A 21,338-nucleotide genomic window follows, 5' to 3' on the forward strand; every position below is an offset into this window, starting at 1 on the left:
GTGGGTAAAAGTTGTGCTTCCCGGTTTCTAAACTTCGCAGGTTTTATTATTTTAGCGAGGACGGTCGTAATTCTTTTTTTGCGAAATTACGTCGCTGGCTTGTAATTATTTGGATTGCAGTATCGGTAAGTATAGAGACGTTTATACCCACAGCTATTTTCAACGAATTTCAAGTAAAGAAATCGACGGCTATTTTTTTCACAAATATTTGCTTTGACTCACGATGCGGAGTATTATCGGCGCGAAACACAACGCCCATCGAGAAAATTGTAATACACCGATATACGTGCAACCGATCGGGTAATAAAAAGTGACACAATCGCCGAAACGAATCTTGTAAATCGACGCCCGATTCCGATTAATTTACGGGCCTAACCGCGATACCGATCTCACGTTCGAGATAACGCACCAGTTGCCGCATCTCTCGGTCGTCGCATGTTTTGAGAAAATAAAGCGATCGATGAGTAGCTTATGCAAATACGCTTTTGTGTGAATGAAAAGACTCCGATGTTTTCGTTGATACGACGAAACGGAGCATTAAGGCTTACATTAAACGGCAAATTGATCGATATCGAAACGAAGATCGGTAAAAAAAACCTGCTCGAAATCGGACGACGCCTGGACTTTCACAAAATAAACCTCCTCAACATCTCCCGTATCGAAACTACATCTCAAGCGCAATCAACGGCGCGAAATTAACAATAATTCAACTCGCCCTTCTCTTCACTCAAAAGAAACTCAAAACCATACGTGCGCATGCGCACACTTTCTCCCAAAAAACCACCACCACCACGCGACTACTTCGACCCAATTTTCACCTCGATGAAAAAAAAAAAAATGTTTTCGCGTTTAATAAGTCACGAGCCAGTATCTCCGCAGCGCATACCGGTACATAGGTGTATCTTATTTACATGGGCGACGCGAAGTTGCGACACGCCTTGCCGGTTTTATCGTTCGCTCGCGCTTGCTGTACGGTATATTATTTCTTCCGCGCGCGGCGCCGGTGAAGCGGAAACGAAGTCCGAGTCTTCGAGAAAACTGCATATTTTGGTTCTGTAATAACGGTTTGGTAATACGCCGATTCAGGTTCGCGATAACGACACTTTTTCAGAACGGAAATCGGCAAGTTCAGCTGGGTATGTAGGTCGAGCGTCGAAAATAGCTTAGTTTTGCATACGTTAACCTCCAACTTTCGGCTTATCAGTCGAAGCAAGTGTAGCACGCGGATTTTTCGAATTCCTGCAGTTCGCGTGTACGCTCATTAGGAGACATCTCCTCCTGGATGCATACACATGTACGGATCTGTGTAGCGATAAAAGAATCGATAAGAAAGAGAAATATTTGCTCGCGCTTCGTTCCAATTCAAAAAAATCACGAAAACTTAGAGCTACTATATCGAATCGACAAAGCCGATCGACACATGACTTATCGAGGTGCAATCGTTGCGAGCGATTTTGTCACCGGTTCATGCTAATCCAGCGCGATAATGAGAGCCGCGTGGGATCAACGACACGTCGTCGGTCTCGCTTTGTCGCGGGAATTCCACGCACACACAAGTGCACGCAGAGGAAGCGGATATGCGTTTTTACGCGCGATATGAGTCGTAAACGCGGAAATTAGTGCTCGGAAATTGTAGGTCTGCTGCATGCCGTTTTCGATGTTACACGTGTATTATAGCTGTGGGAGCGACGTTTTTTCGAGGTGTGATGCACGTACATAGCGAGGAATTGAGCTCGTCCGACTGTACCCAATATGATTTAATCTCTTCCGCTGCGCGTGAATCATGTCGGAGAGAATAGGAAAAACCGCGACAAAGAGCGACAGTTTTATTTGCGATGAATAACGAGACACTGTGTGCATTAATAATGGATTAGCAACGCTGCGACTGTGTGACGCAAGCTCGCTAAATTCGAAACGCAGCAGATCCTTCGACTTTCACGAATTTCTGTCTCAAAAAAAAGAGAAGACACGTGGGCTGGCGGGAGATTTCAACGCCGTGTTATAATATAGTGATTCACGAAAAAACACGAAGGACACAGTGGGGAGTTCGAAAATTTAAAAATAGCATCGAAAAAAATCTCCGTTTAATCCTCTGCGATCGTCGTCCAAAAAAGCCTTTCACTCGATCAGGCGGGACAGCCAGGCTCGCATAATTAGAGATAATATGCCTTCTGGCATCTGACCTTTTGGAGGTGTGCGCTGATTTAGTGTGTCGGCTGCTTATATACACGTATATACTATATATCGCGCGGCAAAAGAGAAGGGAAAACGCGCGCCTGTGTACAGTTTGCTCGGTAAGAGGCGTTATTTCGACTCTATATACATCTCGCGCGAGACATTTTTAAAAATTCTCTCACTGTACACCTAAACCGCGAGATCAACAAACGACACGCTGAACTCTTTTGTTTCTATGAACCGGACAGACACTGTTTTCACCTCGAGGTTCGAAAATATTTACGCATTCCTACCTGGAAAGCAGCCCTCGATATCTGTCTCTCTAGGAAGTATCTCCGAGAAGTATCCCACAAACACACCAAGAAGCACAGAATCACACACGCGAGTAGGAGAAAATACGGTGAAAAACAAAGTCGAGTGTTGTGTATACGAGAGAGAGAGGCGCGCCGATCGTGCGTCGAGGCCGCCGGTGCCAAACCGACTGACTGACTGCCGAGTCGAGCAGCGTTGCTGCTGCTGCTGCAGCACGAGGAGAGCTGTGTGGTATGGGTGTACATGTGTGTGTGTTGGTGCGAGCGTATGCCGTTCTTTTTCAGCGGCAGCCTCCAGTGTCTCGATGTGCGGAGAAGGTCTGGAGTGAGAGAGAGAGAGAGAGAGGAGGATGTGTGTGCGGGGAAGGCGCCCCGAAAAATCCCAGTCCACGTGTACAATCTTGACAGAAAGTGTGTGCGGTCGATTGATTTTTGGTGGTGGATTTTTGAAGGCTTGATTTTAAGACTGATTTTTATGAGTGGGTATGAGAATCTTGGTTCGCTGATAGTTTCTACACAAATTTTGGACTATTATAAAAATGTTTTAATGATGCATTTCTCATTATAATAATGCCAGTCAAATTTCCCAAAAAGAAAAACGTAAATTGTAATAATAAACTAATACAATATTAAAAAGTTTATTAAAAAAATCATAAAACGAAACAATATACGCATGGAGCCACTTCGACAGCGCTGTGCTATATCGGTAACCAAAGGGGTTACAACAAACAATGAAGCCTCAAGGAAGTGCGGGAGCGCGTCTGGAGCATTGACTGATCGGCTCTCGTTTGGCTTTCTCAAATCAAGGTCGACGAGATTTCAGTACAAATTCAGCGCTCCTCTCTTTTTCGCTTGTATTATATACGCTTATACGCGCTCTGCCACCGCCGGCGGAGATCACGCGAAGAGGTTCGGTGCGTACAGTCGATGTGGAAATTCGCGAGTTTAATTATGGGGGCGAATATGTTTGAGGTATTTTTTGGTGAAGATTTCGAGTTGGCGATTAAAAAATTCGTGACTGCCGTTCGACGGTGTGTGAACGGATCGTTATCGACGATATTTGGAAAAAACGGGATTGAAGAAATTGATTGGAATGAATATTTTCGGTTTATAACAAAAAGCGTGAGGTCTCTTTTACACTTGGTAGAGAAAGCAAAAATAAAAGGAGAAATACTGTTCGAGCTCTTTCGCAATATTTGGGTGCGCGTGAAAAGATATCTACGTTATCGAGCGTCGCTGTGGATCTCGGAAGTTTCCTTCTTTTCGATCGATGTAAAAATAGATTTTTTGCATTTTTAAGGTTTTTTTTCTCTAAACGCATTTTTGATGAAAACAATTTATACGGTCGTTCTTACTTACTAAGAATAATTTTGAAAAAAAATCACAACCAGCAAATTAATAATGGTAGTTTTGAAAAAGTTTTAAATTTATGTCAACGATTTATTTAACAGGCTATACATTTTCATAAAAATATAAAATCGTGTGCTATTTGAAATTCATTTTGCATGACTCATTTAAAACTACGCTACTGCTCGCGCATGACTATTTACATTTAAATTTAAAATTAAGCCCTGAATAGTTTACTGGCCATCTGCAATTAAAAAACGATTCCAAACGTTGATCCATTAAAATATCTAGAGGTAGATTCTGGCTTTACAAAGTCAAAAAAAAAAATGAAATATAAAAATCTATGCTTATCATCTAGTAGCTCACTTCCAATAAATACTAATGAGACGCTAAGGTCTTCAAGAGCAGCTTAACGCGCTCAGAGAGCAAAAGATCATCTGTTAACAATTCCGTCATGTCGATCGTCTTATCCGCTTGGCCGCTCAAAATCCTGAATTCGTTCCTAGCCTCGACGACATTTTTAAGCGCCTCCTCTAATTTGTCCTACAAAAAAGGCAAAATTTCTATACATATTCATCGAGCATCCGGCTGAAACGATTCGATCGGTCAATCGGAGCGTATAAATCGTTTATGTAAATTTATGATAAATTTATATACTTCGAGAGCCTCGTAATTCGCGACTCCGATGCAGCTGACAAAGCCCTTGCCGTGCGTTAAATATCCTAGCTTACGCCGAGAGAGGCCGAACACAACGGGCACCTCGTGCCTCCTACAGGAGTCGATAAATCGATGCACCATCTTATCTAGTTCACCTGTAATGAATGAGACATTACACAGTGAGCTCCGGCATCGGTACCGGCAAATTGCGATCGTTAAACGTCCATTAATAATGAAATGATGAAATGAAGAAGAAGAAAAAAACACTTCGTGCTGTTTCGACGTTCAACGACGCGCACGTGATGTACACGCTGATTTACCATCGTCGTCTTTGCTTTTATCTAAGTTAGGCGCGACGAGGGCGAGCTTGACTTTGTTGAGCTTGAGGCGTTTCTCGATTTCTCGAAAACCGGCGTAAAATCGTCTTCTGTAGCGGCCCTTGGCGTTGTCACGATTGTACAGGTTTCGCTGGAGCCTCGACAGTTCGGCGATAAATTTTTCAAGAGCTTCGTTCAGCTGCGGGTTTATCGTGTTCGTACAGTACCTACAATTCAACGCGACGACGGTTATCGAAAATGAGGTAGATCACGCATTGAAGTAGTTCAGGGGAATTAGTCAATAATTTCGTTTATTGCTGTAAAACATCGTTACAAAAAGTGGTAAATATAAAATATTGTAAATTACTATGATTCGTGTATAAATGTAATTTACGAAGAACGAAAAAGAAGAAGAATGTACATTTAGATGATTTCATTATGATTTCACAACGTTATAATAAAGCCTTTATGTCGGATGAATGTAAAAAAAACTAAACTTACTCTCTAAATCCTCTAGAAAAGTCAACTAAACCGCTATGAACAACCGGCAATTGAGAACCAGGTTGGTTCTGCGCGTTTGCACTAATATCCAATGACACTGTCTGATCAATGAGACTCATGCATAAAGTTTTTTGAGGGACCGCGTCGTTTATATGGTAGGGATCGTGAATACTGACATTTTCCAACTTTTTCGTCACATCAGGCCTGCTATCTAGCACTGTTCCATCACCCATTTCCACTGGTGGCTCTCGATGGACATTGTCGTAGCAGCTCATCGTTGACACAGCACGGGCAATGTTAAAGTCTATTTTTGGGTCTTCTGCCACTTTGAACTTTGGCGAATCAATTTTCGTCACCAAATCCGATATTTTTGCGTCCATTATGTGATTCTCGTATTCTCGCTTGAAAATCAACCCTGCGTTTGATACATTTTTCTTAGCACAGATCACTTTTCCTCTTGGTTTCTGTACAAAATTGAATCTGTCCTTGATGTGATCCTAAAACAAAATCAATGTTATATTACACGGACGAGCTGCGTGTACTTGGCATAGAGTTGGCTTTACATGCAGTAGAATTCTGTTAACCCGTTAAATTGACAAACTCCATGAATCATTGTTTTTTATCACACAACAAAAGACAAAAGATATTTCTTTCTGAAGATCTGGGTCATTGATTACTTCGTGACATAATACTTTCAAAGCCAAAAGCTGTTTTAATTACTCATTGTCAAATGGAGAAAGAAATCAGAAAGACAGAAGCTTAATAATTTGTACTTACAAGTGAACAAATTTTTGTCGAACAAGCTTATAATACAACTAAAAACATATTCATGTATGGATGATAAATAATAAATTCAAGTTCTAATTCTAAGTAAAGCCAAACAATTGTTAATTTGCTGGACACTTGTATATCTCAAGCGATTAGTAAGCGTAACCTTGTTATTTACAAAAGTATAACTTTAAAGGTCCACGGATCTCTCTTTGTGCGCACGCGATAGCGACTTCCTTTTTTCTCTCAGTTTTATCTATGATTCACGCTGGAATAACTCGATTCTCAAACTAGTTATTCGAATGGCAAAAAAAGCACGAGTACTGCGCACACTGGCAGGGTAAACAAACATGTCCAAAAACAGAGTTACTCCAGGCTTTGGAAGACCAATGAAATCGAATTTCCCATCTCCTGTGTGCAGGCAACTTTCACAAAACAAAAATCCAGGAGTGGGATCCCTGCTCTGTGGGAGTGCCACACAGACACACATGAGTAATCATCATCGTGCGTCTCTCCGTCTCTCTCTCTCTCTCTCTCACCCACATGCAGTCGAGAGAGTTTAAATGGCCTCCCCTGCAGCAGAGGAGAGAAGGAGAAAAAAGATCGATCTCAGCAGTGAAAGGGTCCCCGCGCGCGCAAGAGTGTGTGTGTGTGTATACAGACAAAGAGCGCATGTATATAACATACAGATATATATGTATCAGAGTTAGAGAGAAAAAGGGTGACGAACCTTGGCGTCGCGGTCCTTATTCCTGGAGAAGTGTCGCAGCAGGTCCCGGTGCATTGCCATCTTGAGCTTCATGTCCCGGGCGGGTGGCTTGACCTGGACCTTGTCGTAGAGCCTGTGTCGCAATACCTCGATTGGTGTCCATTGCTTGCTCGACGTCTTCTCGTCGGACGTCTCTCTCCAGGATTTCGGAGCCTCCGCGTGCTGGGCTTCGTGCTGACCCTCCTCCATCCTTGCTCCGTGTGCGTATGTGGGTGGATAGGCTTACGAACTACGGGATACGCTGGTCGGGTCCACGACGAGGTGGTCCCTTTTTGCAACGAGAGACGAGCTTGTCGAGGAGTGTGTGTATCTACTGCGACGACGATGGGACTCGCGCAGCCACTGGATCATCTGTGCTGCGCGACACTGCGACGAGACTGTAGCACTGTATACGCGCTATGTACTGCACTATACTAAATACTTCGATCTGATCGGGATAGAGAGTCGCGGGCTGTTTGGGGGGGGGGGGGGGGGATTATCGAGCTGCTGACCGACACGTAGGACGTATGTGAACGTATGTGGTGTAGCAGTCGACGTATGATAAGCACGAGTATTTTTATTGGTCGGTTGGTCGAGGCGGCGGTAGAGGGCGGTAGCTGTAGCTGCTTTGCGCGGGCTTTTTTGAATTTTTGGATTTTTACATTTCGCGTAGGAGAAACCGCATCGAGTAATCGAAGGATCTTTAGTTTTTCGATCGATTCTTTGTTAAAAGTAATAATAAGAAGAATCGTTTAAATATAGCCCAGCTGCGTCTCTTCAATACACAGATGCGCGTCGGCAGGTCACTCTACAGGCGCTTCCAAAAACACACCGCAAGATGTCCCCACTCGTCCCTCCGCCAACTCCTCAACATCCTCGTCATTATCGCTCATTCACGCGATTCTCCTTCCCCTCATATACTTACAACTCCCTGCGCTCACAAGCTATATAGAGCTACCCCTGCCGCTTTCATTCAGTCGCGAAAAATGATCGAGCGCATGCGCCGAACACAAGCGGCGTTGACGTATAATTGCGCTGCTCTCTTTTTCCTCCTGCTGCAGTGTGTATAAGTATATCGCCTACGCTATAAACACACCGCGCGCTGGCTATTTACAAGCGAGGGAGAATCAATTTTTATTTTTCTAGATCCTATCGTTTTTCGCCGTACACCCGAGCGGTGTGAAATTTTTATAATTATACACTCCGCGAGACGAGAAAAAAAAAAAAAATACGATGTCGTGCGCGTCACGACTTGACGCACTGCACCTTGCGAACCGCGTGACGCGTACGCTGTCTTAAAAAGCGCATCCAATTTTTTCCTTCGAACAAGTCTCTTTTTTTTCTCTCTGACAATGAAAAAAAAGGGCATCGTCGAGCCGCCTGAAACAATTCAACGCGTGTATACAAAACGCGAGTGTATTGCGACGACGACGGACGGACGATGTGTGTGTGTGTGTGTATATGTACGAGGCGAACAATGGGAAAAAGGAGGCAATAGCGTGGGCGGCACGCGCGCGCCAATCGAAAATTATTATTTCGCGCGTGCAATCAACCGTTTTGTTATCGTTGCGATGGGATAGCCGTGAGTATATTTGGGAAAAAAGGCGTTTCGCGATAATTGAACACCGCGCGGTGCGAGTGAAGTGCGATGTCGAGGTGTGAAAGATAGAATTCGGTGTTTGGCTTTTTTTTTTCAGGGTGGGCGAGGAGCGTCGATTGCTGGGTTGAACGGTTCTCGTGGGTGTGGTTGAGAGTAAGAGGTGTATTCAGGTGACGACTGGTATGTGGTTCTCGAGCCAAAACGTAGCGATAGAGTAAGCCTCGATCCTCGAAAACAGCGATACATCAGTATCGCGGGTAAAGGGCTGCGGGGGCGGGAACTAATCAGCTGCTTATATAATCTCCTCCTCGTATTTAATGAAAAAGGAGCGTCTATTTATGGATATGTTTTGCAAGCCAGATATTTTCCTCTTCTTCGCCCGGAAGAAAGATTGGCCAAGTTCTGCGAGGATTAGTCGCGCTTTTCCACGCCTACGCCTACTTTTTAACGACTCGCGGAATCGTCACTCAACTCCTGATTCGATGATCGGACGATAACGTACGTTAATTTTTCCCGTAAACTCGCACTCGATTCCCTGAAAAGCCGTAAAGCTACCCAAACCGCGAGCCGTTCGCACTTTTCTCCCATTCTAGCCAGTTCCCCGTATAACACACGCGCATACGCGCACTGAAACTTTGTTCAGGGCCGCAAGCTCGGATGCGCATACGTCATCAAGGTCCTCTCAAGGTATTATAAACGTTAGCGCAGCGTCACCTCGTAAATGTTATAACAACGTGGGGAACACCTGCCTCTCTCGACGCTTAATTAATAGCGCTCCCCCGTGTGCGCAAAAGATTAATTAATTAAGAAAAATTTTTCGCCGCACACATGAGGTCGGTCAGAGACTTGTCAAAACAAACTGGCTTTTATACGAACTTTCGCGAAATATGCGAGAGAGAGAGAGAGAGAGAACGAGGCCAGCGGAGCCAAGGTCTATTCAATCAAAACGCGGAGAGCGAGCTGTTGCCATTATATTCGTATACATAGGCAGAGTATAGTTTGACCCGGCGATATCGGCGAACGATTTCCAAACTTCGCGCGGGGACCGAGCTTGTCACTCCTCGGGACAAGCGGTTAATGCGCGGTAGGTATATAGCGACTATTTATAGCTCTTTCGAAGTAGGTGACTAGCGCTTGCTCGGACTTTTGCTTTATATTCGTATCGTGAGTGTGAGTGTGCGTGTGTGTGTGTGTGACGCTTTTGTGTATAAATTATAAAGCAAAAATTAAGAGTAAACTCGAATCGACAGCGCTAACGTCGCGCAATCCGTCAATTCCTTCCGCTGCAAGCTCGTGTCAAGCTCTCGGCCGCAGCTGCGCGCAATGGAGTCTCGAATGGAATTCATTAATTGGCGTGTTTGGATGTTGGCTTTTTCGTTTGTTTTCGAAATGTAAACTTTAGCTGGTGCAGTGTTTGGGCTGGAAGTTGGATGCTCTCGAGTGGTAGCAGTCGGGATGCGTCAGACGCGAGCTATGATCTGTTGATCTGTTGTTACAGACTTTGCAATTAAAAAAGTTGGCTGCGCACTAATTCCCGGAAATTTGTTTTTACGAGCCTGCAATGACGGCATTATATACTCTCATAATCTCGAGGTTATTACAAAAAGCGCGGTAAATTGAATTTTTTCAAAAATTCCCCTCGAAATGAAAGAAAACTCGGAAAAAGTTTCGCATCGCGCGTGCATCCACTCTCCTCTCATCTCGACATACACCCTTTCCCTCGTAACGCGCGTGCGCGCGCCGGTTCTCCTCTCTATAAGCTCTTCGTGTATACGCGCTCTCTTCCCGCAACGCGCCTAGGGGGGTGGGATCAATAATTTCCGGGGATATAAAGGACCGGCCCGCGGCGCGCGCCACGGCACACAGAAGCGTGCAGTTCCACCGGTTCTCTCAATCCAGCCAGACGCACACGTTACTCGGACGCAGAACGGCACGCACGATCGGCATACCCGTGTAATACTCACCATCCACCCCCTCATCAAGAGCTACGGACACCCATCACGTAAATAAATTTAGTGCGATATAAGTGAAGGAAAAATTTTTGAGAAAAAAATTAATCAAACCAGTGTTTCGTTGTTGTTCTTGTGCTGGCAGATCTCTTCTCTGTATTCGTTCACACACCCGCACCCGCACACCCACACACACACACACACACCCCCACACATCCATCGGAGAGCGGAGCCGGCGGCACAGCAGATCAGCAGCGTCAGCGGCGGTCTCCGGAACGCGTTTGAACGGAAGAGATTCTCCTAAGAGAAGTATTTACTCGCGGTGGTAAATATCCCGGCGACATATAACATACCGAGCTCGGCGTAATAAACAGCTCTTCCATTTACTATCTTCTTCTTCACTTCTTGCTGTCCCACATACAATATATATATATATATATGTATATTTTTTTTTAAAAAGCCACCACCAATTGCTTGCTGTCGTATGTCCGTATGCGCATACACGAGTTGAGAGAACAAATACATATGCGAGTGGCTCGAGTGCGTGTGCGGCGAGGACGAGGATCTCCAGGACTGGTGACTTTGCTAGGTAGTACGAGTCGGGGGAACGAAAACGGTGTTACAGTGTGTCACAAGTGCAGTCGATGGAAAACGCCGGAGGCCTGCGCGGCAAGGACGGGTAGCGAGCACTTGTTGAATGCGTGTGCCGAGCGCCGCTTACATAGACACCCTCTCCGGTATCTCTTGTGTGCGCGTCGGCTTTTTTAAAAATAGCAAAGTCGCCTCCAGTCGGCGATCCTCGTCGTCGCCGGGGAGAGAATGAAAAAGCTCGCGGACGACCCTTGCAGCAGGGCGTCCGCGCGAGCGAAGGTCTTGACCAGAAAAGGAAATCCTTGTAAAACGAACATGCACTGCAATGAAATGTTATTGACGAGATCGTAACGCTTGAGTATAGGAAGAAATAAGGGTAAACAAACTATACTGTCAAATTGCTTTGAGAACAAAAGTAAAATAACGCTCGACGTTCTTCTCTCTCTCCACACGTTGCGGCAGTGTCGGCCCCTTAGTTCTTCTCGTGCGGCTCTCCTATATCGCAGGCAAGAAAAAAGGGGCCGACGAGAGAGCGTGTGGGGGGCATGGTGTAGGCCTCCTGGGGATACCCGCCATGTAAAACAACGGGAACGCGTGCCTCGCACGGTACCCCCTGGGTGACGCGGAAAGCCGTGCATTCTCTCTCTCTCTCTCTCTCTCTCTCTCTCTTTCGATCTTTTTCCTGCATCCATCCTGCACTGCTGCTGGTACACATCAGAGCTCTATATACGCCCAGGACCTATACACGGAGAGAGATGTTTGCGGATATCAAGTATGTATGCTTTGGTTAATTCAGAGCCAATCGCCTGCCGCCACACACACACACATACACGCACGGCTCTGTTTCAATTTTCAAGAGCCTCTCGCCCGGGCCTTTGTTGCCTCGCGCGACGATGATCGATGGCTATATGTGTGTGTGTGTGCATAAGTTGATGCTTCGTCCGAGAAATTAATTCACGCCGTCTGTTTCAGCTCTGTGCCAGGAGAGACTACGCCAGTGCGACGGAGAAGTGTATTGTGCTTTTGTGCCGCCGACATATCGCCGAAAATAGCCGCAATCAAGCAAATGAGCCGCGCGCGAGTATATATTATGACGAAAAGCGAAGAGACGATATACTTTTTCGTGCGCGCGGACGACGGCAAAGTTTCCGGTTATTATATACGCCTGTCCCCAGCCGAGTGGAATCTTCATCTTCCTGACGTACGTTTATTGGTCCGAGGCATGTAACTTTCGCGTTAACGTAATTCACAATGTCACGCGCGAAGAGAGTTTAACCTTCCGAAGCGATGCGGGGAGCGAAGCTATTATAAAGTCTATACTGTAACGTTTAAGTAGAAAATAGCCGAACTTGGTCAGACGCGCGCGCGAGCGAGCTTTTTTTCTAAAAATTGATTTGCAAGCGCGAAGGGGATGTATTTTTAATTTTTCATGAAAAAAAGCGCGGTTGTCTCATTAAAAGCTTGATAAGGAAAACTTGATACGCACACACGGCCGCGGCTGTTAATTTAATTGTTACGAGCTTTCACATAATGAAGGATATAATAACGACGCGATCGGGGCACTTCGACTAATAAAGTGGATTATATTTCGTTGCGATATAGTTTAACGAGATTAGAAATGATTCAGCCCGGGGAAAAGTTTTTCGAGTAAATATATATACAAAAAGCGATTACGGGGATTACGACGCACTGTAAATCATCGTAACTTTATAACAGCAACGCGGCGTAAAACCGCCGTTTCGGATAAGAGGCTCGTTATGATATAAAAGCGCGGGAAATTCGAAAAAAAAATATTACGAAGAGGAGCCCGCTGTATTTTTATCGGCCGCTACTGCGCGCGTCTGGGGAAAGTTTATGCAAATCCCGAACAAAAATAGAGCGAAAGTTGCTTCGCGCCTTTCATCTATCTCCGCGATGAATTGTTTATCCCGAGCTCATTCAGTCGAATGCCGCCGCGGAGAATTAAAAAGAGATCTAATATTGAATCAATCAAGACGTTCGCTTTGGAAATCAAGCGTTTATCGGCTCTAAAAGCTCGACGATGGATTAAAGGAGCTTTTCAATCTCCTCCTATAAATTAGATACTCCTTTTCCCTCGGGGGGATGAAGAGTATACAAGTATTGAGTAACGTCGCGCAAAGCGATACACACACACACCGCGGAAAATAGAACGCGCTGTGAAAAAGCACCTCGAATTCGAAGCGACGATATGGAAAATCCGGTATAATTTTAAGCTCGCGCGATGTATAATAAGCAAACCGATACGACCTATCATCCCCCGCGTTCCGAAGGACGTCGCCGAGCTGCATAGAGGGTGAGAGAGAGAGAGAGAGAGAGAGAGAGAGAGACAGAGTGCTGAAAGTGAAAAAAAGATAGGAACGACGCATAATCAGCGCCGTCTCTTTGCACGCTCCAATTAGATCGTCGTTTCAGAACCGATATCCACGCATACAAACGCTCCGCAATTTGCGGCTTCGAGGATATAACACACGGTCGTGACGTACGTCGCCGCGTCACTCCTCAGCGGGATCTGTGCGCGAAGGTCGGATTTTCGAGGAATATATAAAGCGCGGATATGTAGAGCTTTTTAATTTTCGAATTAAAATCGCGGATCCATCGAGCTGCGTGGTTACGAGAGGGAGACGAGGGCCGGGTGCGGTATATAAAGTATCATATAAGGTTACAATCGTTATCGATTGCGCTCGGAGCTAAGTGCTCCTCTCGATAAACGCTGGGCAGAGAGGGAGAGAGAGAGAGAGAGAGAGAGAGAGAGAGAGAGAGAGAGATAGCGGTCGCTTCATTATTTAGAATTAATTAGAGGGAGAATCGTTAAAAGTATATGCGCGCGATTGAGAGAGAGAGAGAGAGGCTCTCTTTTCTCGCTCGATAAGAGCGTAAATAAAGATGTCTATTAATAGCCGACTGAATCGCGAGTTCGATGTTTTATTTTCGAACGACGTCGTTGCCGTTTAATTGCGCGAGGTCGAAAGTTTTCCGACACACACGCACACTTTTTTTTCACAGAGTTCGAACGTACTTCCTTGCAACTTGTTTACGAGCGATTATCGTTTACGGGCGTCATCGCGAAGTTTTGATTCGACGGTTTGAATTGCCCGCGCGTCGCGCGTTCGAAATTAGCGTTATTGTTACCGAGAGCGGAAGCCGGAATAACTCGCGCGTGCGTTGATTAATTTTCGGCTTGAATAAACAAGCGATCGAATTTTATCAGCTGTGTATACTTGTTTCGTTATAATTTAACCAAGGGCGAGAACAGTCGCAGGTATACTACGAGAGTCTCAAGGGGATTACCCATAAAGGCGCGGCTCTTTGCGTGCTTCGAGGTCTATTAGTTTTCCGGGAATGCAGGTCCGGTTTATGACACCTGTAAAAGCAGCAGCTCCGAAGCCTGCGATACACCGGAATCATATTATAAAAATTCAAACGCTCGCTCGAGCATACGCACCGCAAAAATTCGAACGTCAGCAGATCGCGATGTTTGCGATAATTTTTCCCGTTAATTATCTTCCCCTGCGCGCGAAAGACCGCGTTGAAATGGTAATGAGCTTGAAATTGCATCGAACTCCCGCTTCGTTTCGTCGAATCCACGCTCGGTTGTTTATACTCGAAAAATTCCGAAATCAAATCGTACCTCGCCGAAAAGCTCTCAAGCTCGCGTGTGTGTACTTTAGCCGAGGAGTCAGCCACCCACGATGTAGCAAAGAAGAAGAGGCGACTATACACGCGTCGCAGTTTGCGTGGGCGTACGTAATAGCCGCTCGTTCTCCGGGTCATTTACGCGGGCCAGACGCGAGAATTAAGACGCTTCTTAATCCTCGATTTTTCCTCGATGTGTGTATGTACGTTCTATAAGTCTCTCGAAACTCTGATCGAAGCCCGCATGAAACATTCAAAAAGCCCGCCGCGCCTTTAATTTTAAAGCTTCGCCTTCGTCTTCAATCTTTGCGAAGCGCTCACCCCCGGCGAGATATCGAGGGGAAGAGATTTAGAGCCGAGAGTGCTCTCGGTTTGGCTTTCCCTCTTCTTTTATACGCATACGTGTGCGCGGATAGGAGATGCGTTTACGGGAGATGGGGATCGGAGATACGAGCGCGCGGATATGGACTTGTTAGGCTGTGTTATATTAGGAGGTGAGATTTTTATGGGATCACGAGGACGGGGGAGTGAGAAGCTTGTTCGGGGATTTTTACATAAATGTATAAGAAATTAGTATATACTCTGCTCATTCGACGCACGCGCTCGCGTTACTGCTCCCAATCACGCTATCACTATGTGTATGATGTGTTCGAGCGCAAAACAATCCCCTTATATTTTCACTTGTATACTCGTAAGACCCTCCGAAAATAGCATCCGAAACTATCTGAATTCTAAGCCGAAAACGCCTCGGGTTCTCCCAGGCCAAAGAAACTCGACTGCTGCACTTCCTTGGAATCCGCATAAACACACTCTAAGCGCGTTCCATAACCGCGACGCCGAGTAATTTAATGGAATTCGCGGGGGCGTGTGCACACACAAGGATGGAAACGACGTCGTCGTCGTCGTTGCAACGGAGTAGGTATATACTATATACGCGGGATTCCGTCGGCTCTGCTTCTCCGCGAGTGGCTTTGTGGGGATCGATTCGCGTTTTGCTTACGCTTCGCCTTGAGCGAGGCGATTTTTTTTTCCCCCGGAAAACACCGCGGTAAGAACGAATTAGCATATGAAAGAGAGCAAATACAAGACTGTAGCCGAAAACTCGCGCGCACGCGAACTTTAGCTCGTTGCGTGCGCCGTTGCAGCGTTTAAGAAAAGAAAATCGTTGGATAGAGCTGTGTGTTGGAGTATACGCTTTAATAACCGCTTCGAAATTCGGTACGATTTACGCATCGCGAAAACACGTCGATTATGTACCAGAAGCGGAAAACAGTATCCCAGTCGAAAAACGCTCGGTGACCCACTTCGCGAACACGGGTGTAATAACGTATAATACAGGCGCAGGCTCGAGAGCGTAAATTTGCTGGAAGCGGATAAGTACAGGGTCGGAACGTAATGATACGCCGAAAATTCGCGCAATTTACAGCAGAGCCAGAGAGGAGAGAACCGTTACTTTATTACACACATCGAGTGTGCAGTACAGCAACGATTTCTCGTTTACGCCGTAGGGGAAAGTACAGGGCTCGTTATTTGCGTTTGTTCGAGAGATATGGACTTTTAACAACGACGAGATGGTTATACGGGAACGATTGGCTGTCGATCGCGACTGTGTCGACGTGTTTGTGACTGAAAGTTTAGTTTAGGCGATAAATTCGTTAGATTTTTGGAATTAAAGAGCGAAAGTCGTTAGCGTAACTTTTAACTTACGACTACTGTGTATCCACGGGGAAAACCCAAACAGCGTCCGCGCGTTACGCTGAAAAGCCGACCGTTGTCTCGAGCTTCCTCCATTAATGATTATTGTTAGCAGACGTCGACCGCGCGACCTTCCAACTTGTACACACCTGCAAACTTGGTCATTATTCCGGCACGTGTGTCCCCCCGTTATACATCCTCTTCGTGAGTCGCACGAAAAAAGTCCGAGTAATTACAAAATCTCTCAAAAGTCTCCCTCCCCCCCCCCCATCGATCTCACACCCACGCTCTCGAGCCACTCGAAAATCAGACCTCGAGCGGAGCTTTAAAAAATTCAGCCTGATTGCGGTGCAGCTCCCCCCTCCCTCTTTTGTGTGTCTAGCCGTCCGAGGGTAATTGATTTCTGGAGGCGAGCCCGCGAGTCTACGCGACGCGAATACGACCTGTCTCTCTGTGTCCCCGAAGATCGTGAAACTCGTGTCGATGAGCGACGACCCGAGAGCTGAGCCTGCGGGAATAAAATATTGCGTTTATGCAGCTCTCTATGTACACGTGAGCTGAATGTCTCCGTATAGTGTCCCGAGCGTTAATCGATGGATTGGATCATGTGCGTCTATTGTAGCCTCGTGAAATGCTTGTGTGATGGATCGGGCCGAATGTGTGCGCTTCAATCTCCTGATGATTTCCGAGAATCTACATGTGCGCGTGTTGTACATCGATCGGACGTACGCACTAATCATCGTCACAACTCGAGTTCAGAAATCAGCTCCGCGAGAAGAAACTTTGGGGTAAAAGCTCAGCAGCTAAACAAACCAAACGGCTCGTTAAATCTTCCTCCTTGCAGAGATAGAGGAAAAAGCGATTGATTGGCCCCGTGTACACACGTAGCGCACCTGCGAGGATTATTGCGTTATCTCTCGCAAACTTGGAAATTGGATCAGTCTACCCTGCCGAAGAAAGGAGGGAGTTTTGGGGCTGAGAGCGTTGACGCAAGTTTGCGGAGGGTGATGCTTCATCCTCGGCTAGTTTCGGCTTGATTATGGGGATGTTTGTCTAGTCCGTGTGGCAGTTGTTTCGAGGGGATGATCCGCTGTGTCTCTCGCGATGAAATCTCGCCGCGAGCGAGTTATTGATATCTTACCGCGTACATTTGACGATTGGCCAATCCTATTTGGAACCTTATCTGGTATTACACATTTTTGTCGTGGTTATCGCCGTCTGACCATACCCGGCCTTACTCCACTTAAAAGCTCGCCCGAGATGAGCTCTCGTGTACGTGGGCGGCGCGACTCTCATCCGTTTCGGCGCTTAGCATGCATCTCGGGAACGTATACTATATGTGGCCGCATCAGTTTCTCACATCGGGCCAACGATAAGCGCAGTTTGTCTCCCGGCGTTTTTCTCCGAACGCTTCATTCGGTATACACAGTCGTTATCTTCCCGTGTGTACGTTTTTGCGAGTGAGACGAAGCTTTGTCCGAGCCGACGTTTAAATCTCCCGCGCTTTTTTTCTCTTTCACGCCTCTTTTCGAGAAAGAGTTGCTCGACTTAATTAACGCCGCGAAAAAAATCAATCGGTGAGATGGGTCTAAAAAAAGAAGAGAAGCTAAACTTCCGAGTGATCGAGCAGAGCCGCCCGCATCCCACCCTCCGTCGATCTATTAACATTCGCACTCCCACGCTCTGTTTTTCAATGCCCCTCTCTCATTACCAGCCTTGAACTCCCTCACTCTCTCTCTCTCTCTCTCTCTCTCTCTCTCTCTCTCTCTCGTTCTCGCTCAGCCATGGCTATTATACCGCGCACTATGCAACGGTGCAACCCCTTTTCCGCGCGTGATACAGATAGTATTTCTTCATTCATCTGCCGTTTGTGCGAGTATCTGTTCTTTTTTGCAGCGGAGGTATTTAGGGGTAGCGTTGCGCGCCGTTTAAAGGTCGGCATTTTCCTTCGGGAAAAATTATCGCGCTCCAGTTTGCCAGCGCTTGTTAAGAGCTTTCTGGACAGAGGGTCTGGGGGGTTGCTTCTTTTTTCGGACTCGAGGATTAATTACGTTTCACTTGGCCGTGTATTCACCTGGCGATTCGGGGCTGCTACAATTTATTCGGGCTTTATTGTGATAAATGAAAAACCTACTCTCTCTCTCTCTCGTTAACTCAAAGTATACGTATATGTAAATAAACGAATGAATAACGAAAAATTTCAATCATCCAGCGTAAGAAGCTTTCTCCAATCGTCCCTCGGCAGCAATTCCATCGCAGTAGCTCTGCAGCCGATAAAACTCGGCTCTCTTATCCATGTGTACACACGATCCCACACCCGGATTAAACGCCTGACGCACGAGGCGCCGGCGCTGATGGTCATCACGCGATGCATCGGCCCTATTGCATCGCGATGCTAATGCGATTGGAGCCGCGCCGTCGGCCTACTTTTCGCCTATATTTTTTTTCTTTTTACTCCAGTGTACTTTTCTTCCGAGCAATTCTTTTGTTTCTCGACCGACTTCCTTCCTTCCGGCAGAAAATCGGAACTACTATTTTCAGAAAAACCGATTATCCCGCGCGCACACACACACACACGTCAAGACGAAGACTAATGCCTCCGCTAAAAAGGTAAACCTTCCGAGCCCTCGACATCGCCGTTAATCATTCGTTATCGCGCGCTAGAGAGCTCCTGTTTGTCTTCGGAAAATATCGCATGCAACTAATGACAGACTCCCGTACACGTACACGCGTGCTTATACTCGAAAGTTCCTTTTTTTTTTGCGCGCGCCAACCTGCAATTTCCCCTAATTGCTGAAAACGAAGCCGAATCGAGCGCGGCGACCGTTATTTTTCCACTTTCCGTTAGCAAACACGAGATGAGAGAGAAAAAAAGCTGTTATTGCTATATGTATACACTCGAGATATTTATTCGCGCAACGGTATGTACAGAAATACTCGAGCAGCTGTGGCGGATCATGCAGATGAGGGTCTAAATATAGCATACGCGTGAGTGAAAGGATATCGCGGCTGTTGGACGGAGAACGAGAGAGAAAGTGAATTTTTGCGCTTGATTAAACGCGCGACGCTTTCATGTTTGCTTTTTTTCAGATCTCTTTAATCGGCGCTTGATTCGCTGCCATCCACATGCCCTACTACTACACGCCAGGCTTGTTCTACTCGGGAGAAAAGTTTTTTTCGCGGAGCTGCAGCAGGTACGTTGTGAATTTTAATTGAGCGAGCTGCTCCTTTTTCTCCTCTTTTTTAGCCGAGTTCTCACTTTAGAGGGTGATTACAGCTCTGCTCGCTGTTTGCAAAGAGGAGAGAGTAAAAAAAGGCGTTGAATTACACGGAGAGAACGATGATGATGATACTGGTGCAGCAAGTGATTAGTATCGAGTTTCTCCGCGGGTGGGTGTGAAGAGCGTTTCGAGGGTTTTCGATTGTTTTTTTTTTTTTTTACAACCATCCGAACGTCGTCGGCGACATCAGACACTTTTCTAATTATCCTTTTTCTTATACGAGCGCCGCCGGTGAATTAACTCTCTTTCGTCAGATCGTCGCCGGGAAATCGAGCGTGCAATTATCGGACTAATTGTCGCGACGATGGCCTACATCGCGTTTTGCGCTACTTTGCGGCTCTTTTTACGTCCTACGAAGAAAATCGGGACGAGTAGGTGAGCTTCTCCCCCAACGCTCTACGATATCCGGATTCCTTGGAAAGTGAAATTTCATTATTCATGGAATACCGCGATGTGTACGCGTCAGGATCACGTTATACGCCATTCAGATCGATGTAAATTCCCGCGCTCGAACAAAGCAGCTGTCCGAACAATGCACCGCGTAAATTTCAATCGAATTAGCGGACTTTTTGAGATCGGCGCGTCGGTCAATGAAGTAGGTGCATAACGTTGACCCTATTGTACGACAGGCCGCGAAAAAGTCGACGGAGCGATAATTGGGGTTTATCGATGGAGTTACGCAACTTTTTGCAACTCCATAGTACTGTATAGGGAGAGACAGGCCTTTATATACAAGTGGCTCCATTATACTCCGGCGCGCTTATGGAGGCTCAGAGAAGCTGAAGCGCTCGCTCGAGCGGGTTTAGGCAGAACTGCTGCGCTGTTTAATTAATTGCCTTCGGCAGACGCCGCTTTGCTCGAGTGCCAGTGAAATTCGGAAAAAATAATCTAGAAGCGCCTCTTGGTCTGTGTTTGATCTGGCGCTATAATTATCGGAATATACACCGTCGAGAGAGCGTTATCACATCTGACATCTGTTGAGTATTACTTTAATTGGGTCGTCGGTCAAGTGCAGCCGCGGATTCTCTCGCCTCGAGATTATAGTACGATTCTTATTAAGCGAGCGCCTTTGACACCGCTCTTTTCGCCTCCCGAGTAAATTTCCTCCTCCGTTTGTTTGTTTGTTTTTTTTTTCATTTTTCAATCTCGAAATTAGAGTTAAGAAAGTATATAACGAGTTTGCCGCAGAAAAAAAGGTAAAGGGGAGAATCCTTCAAAGCCACGTGGAAAGCTCGGCCGAACTGCGCACTTGGCCAACTCCTCGAACTGCATACGCGCGTGTACAGTCGTTAGCCCGGAAGTCACGTACGAGCTTTGGGTACACAAAGCGACTGCTGCAGAGAAGCGGAGCAGCCACCCCCGTGTACGTGTACACCTATGCACTTTAGCCTATGTAGACGTTAAATCGCAGCGAAGGGCTGCATTACAGCCGGTTGCGACGATGCTGATCGCACGTGGCTTTGGGTAATTTGCTGTTTCGTAATCTCTTTCTCACGCCTCTGCGTTTAAAACTCACAGCCTACGTAATACACATACACGACGCTGACGATTATAAGTACAGCGCGATTACCCAACGAGCGCCGAGATAGAACAAAAGCACGTGAAATTCGCTAATCAGAACTATATATCCACGTCTACACATATCTATCCAGCGAGACGTGTTTACCCGGCGTGTATACCCGCTGTGGATTTAACCTACATCGTGTAGAAAATTAGTCACGACACGCAATCAAAATTTGAATTT

At 46.2% G+C, this 21,338-nt stretch overlaps 3 protein-coding genes and 1 long non-coding RNA gene across 13 annotated transcripts in view; 2 read left to right on the forward strand and 2 right to left on the reverse strand.

Moving 5' to 3' along the window:
* LOC100678346 (inner centromere protein A) overlaps positions 1-2,673 on the reverse strand; it is a 45,562-nt gene extending 42,889 nt beyond the window's left edge. For 9 of the 10 annotated variants that reach the window (XM_031931436.2, XM_031931431.2, XM_031931435.2 and 6 more), the window contains exon 1: positions 2,469-2,672. The gene's annotated coding sequence lies outside the window, so the exon portion shown is untranslated. Of the gene's footprint in view, positions 1-2,468 lie in introns of all 10 variants that reach the window. The other variant, XM_031931430.2, reaches the window with a different exon arrangement.
* A 1,218-nt stretch (positions 2,674-3,891) lies between these two features.
* Positions 3,892-7,365, reverse strand: LOC100678317 (selenocysteine insertion sequence-binding protein 2-like). The gene is made up of 5 exons (XM_003426541.5): positions 6,807-7,365; positions 5,309-5,805; positions 4,811-5,034; positions 4,491-4,645; positions 3,892-4,376 (listed from the first exon to the last, which is right to left on the reverse strand). Exons 1-5 carry the CDS (start codon positions 7,032-7,034, stop codon positions 4,212-4,214), a joined length of 1,269 nt encoding a protein of 422 aa, XP_003426589.2. The 5' UTR covers positions 7,035-7,365; the 3' UTR covers positions 3,892-4,211.
* A 523-nt stretch (positions 7,366-7,888) lies between these two features.
* On the forward strand, positions 7,889-10,760 carry LOC107981110. Its single transcript, XR_001729174.3, has 2 exons — positions 7,889-10,426; positions 10,519-10,760. It is a non-coding gene; the product is annotated as an uncharacterized LOC107981110 (long non-coding RNA).
* An 8,554-nt stretch (positions 10,761-19,314) lies between these two features.
* Positions 19,315-21,338, forward strand: part of LOC103316204 (serine proteinase stubble-like) — a 72,581-nt gene continuing 70,557 nt past the window's right edge. The window contains exon 1 of the mRNA XM_031930950.2: positions 19,315-19,507. Coding sequence (XP_031786810.1) covers positions 19,440-19,507 — 68 coding nt within the window. The 5' untranslated portion in view covers positions 19,315-19,439. The remainder of the gene's footprint in view (positions 19,508-21,338) is intronic.

Source organism: Nasonia vitripennis, chromosome 5 (genome assembly GCF_009193385.2).
Source record: "Nasonia vitripennis strain AsymCx chromosome 5, Nvit_psr_1.1, whole genome shotgun sequence".
Classification (NCBI taxonomy): Eukaryota; Metazoa; Arthropoda; class Insecta; order Hymenoptera; family Pteromalidae; genus Nasonia; species Nasonia vitripennis.

What these genes read in the sequence shown, in the direction of transcription:
- LOC100678317 (XM_003426541.5), bottom strand. Translation starts at nt 7,034, where the DNA reads ATGGAGGAGGGTCAGCACGAAGCCCAGCACGCGGAGGCTCCGAAATCC. An exon ending in ATAAGGACCGCGACGCCAAG is followed by an intron (nt 5,806 to 6,806) that starts GTTCGTCACCCT and finishes ATTTTGTTTTAG; the next exon opens with GATCACATCAAGGACAGATT. An exon ending in CGAATTACGAGGCTCTCGAA is followed by an intron (nt 4,377 to 4,490) that starts GTATATAAATTT and finishes CCTTTTTTGTAG; the next exon opens with GACAAATTAGAGGAGGCGCT.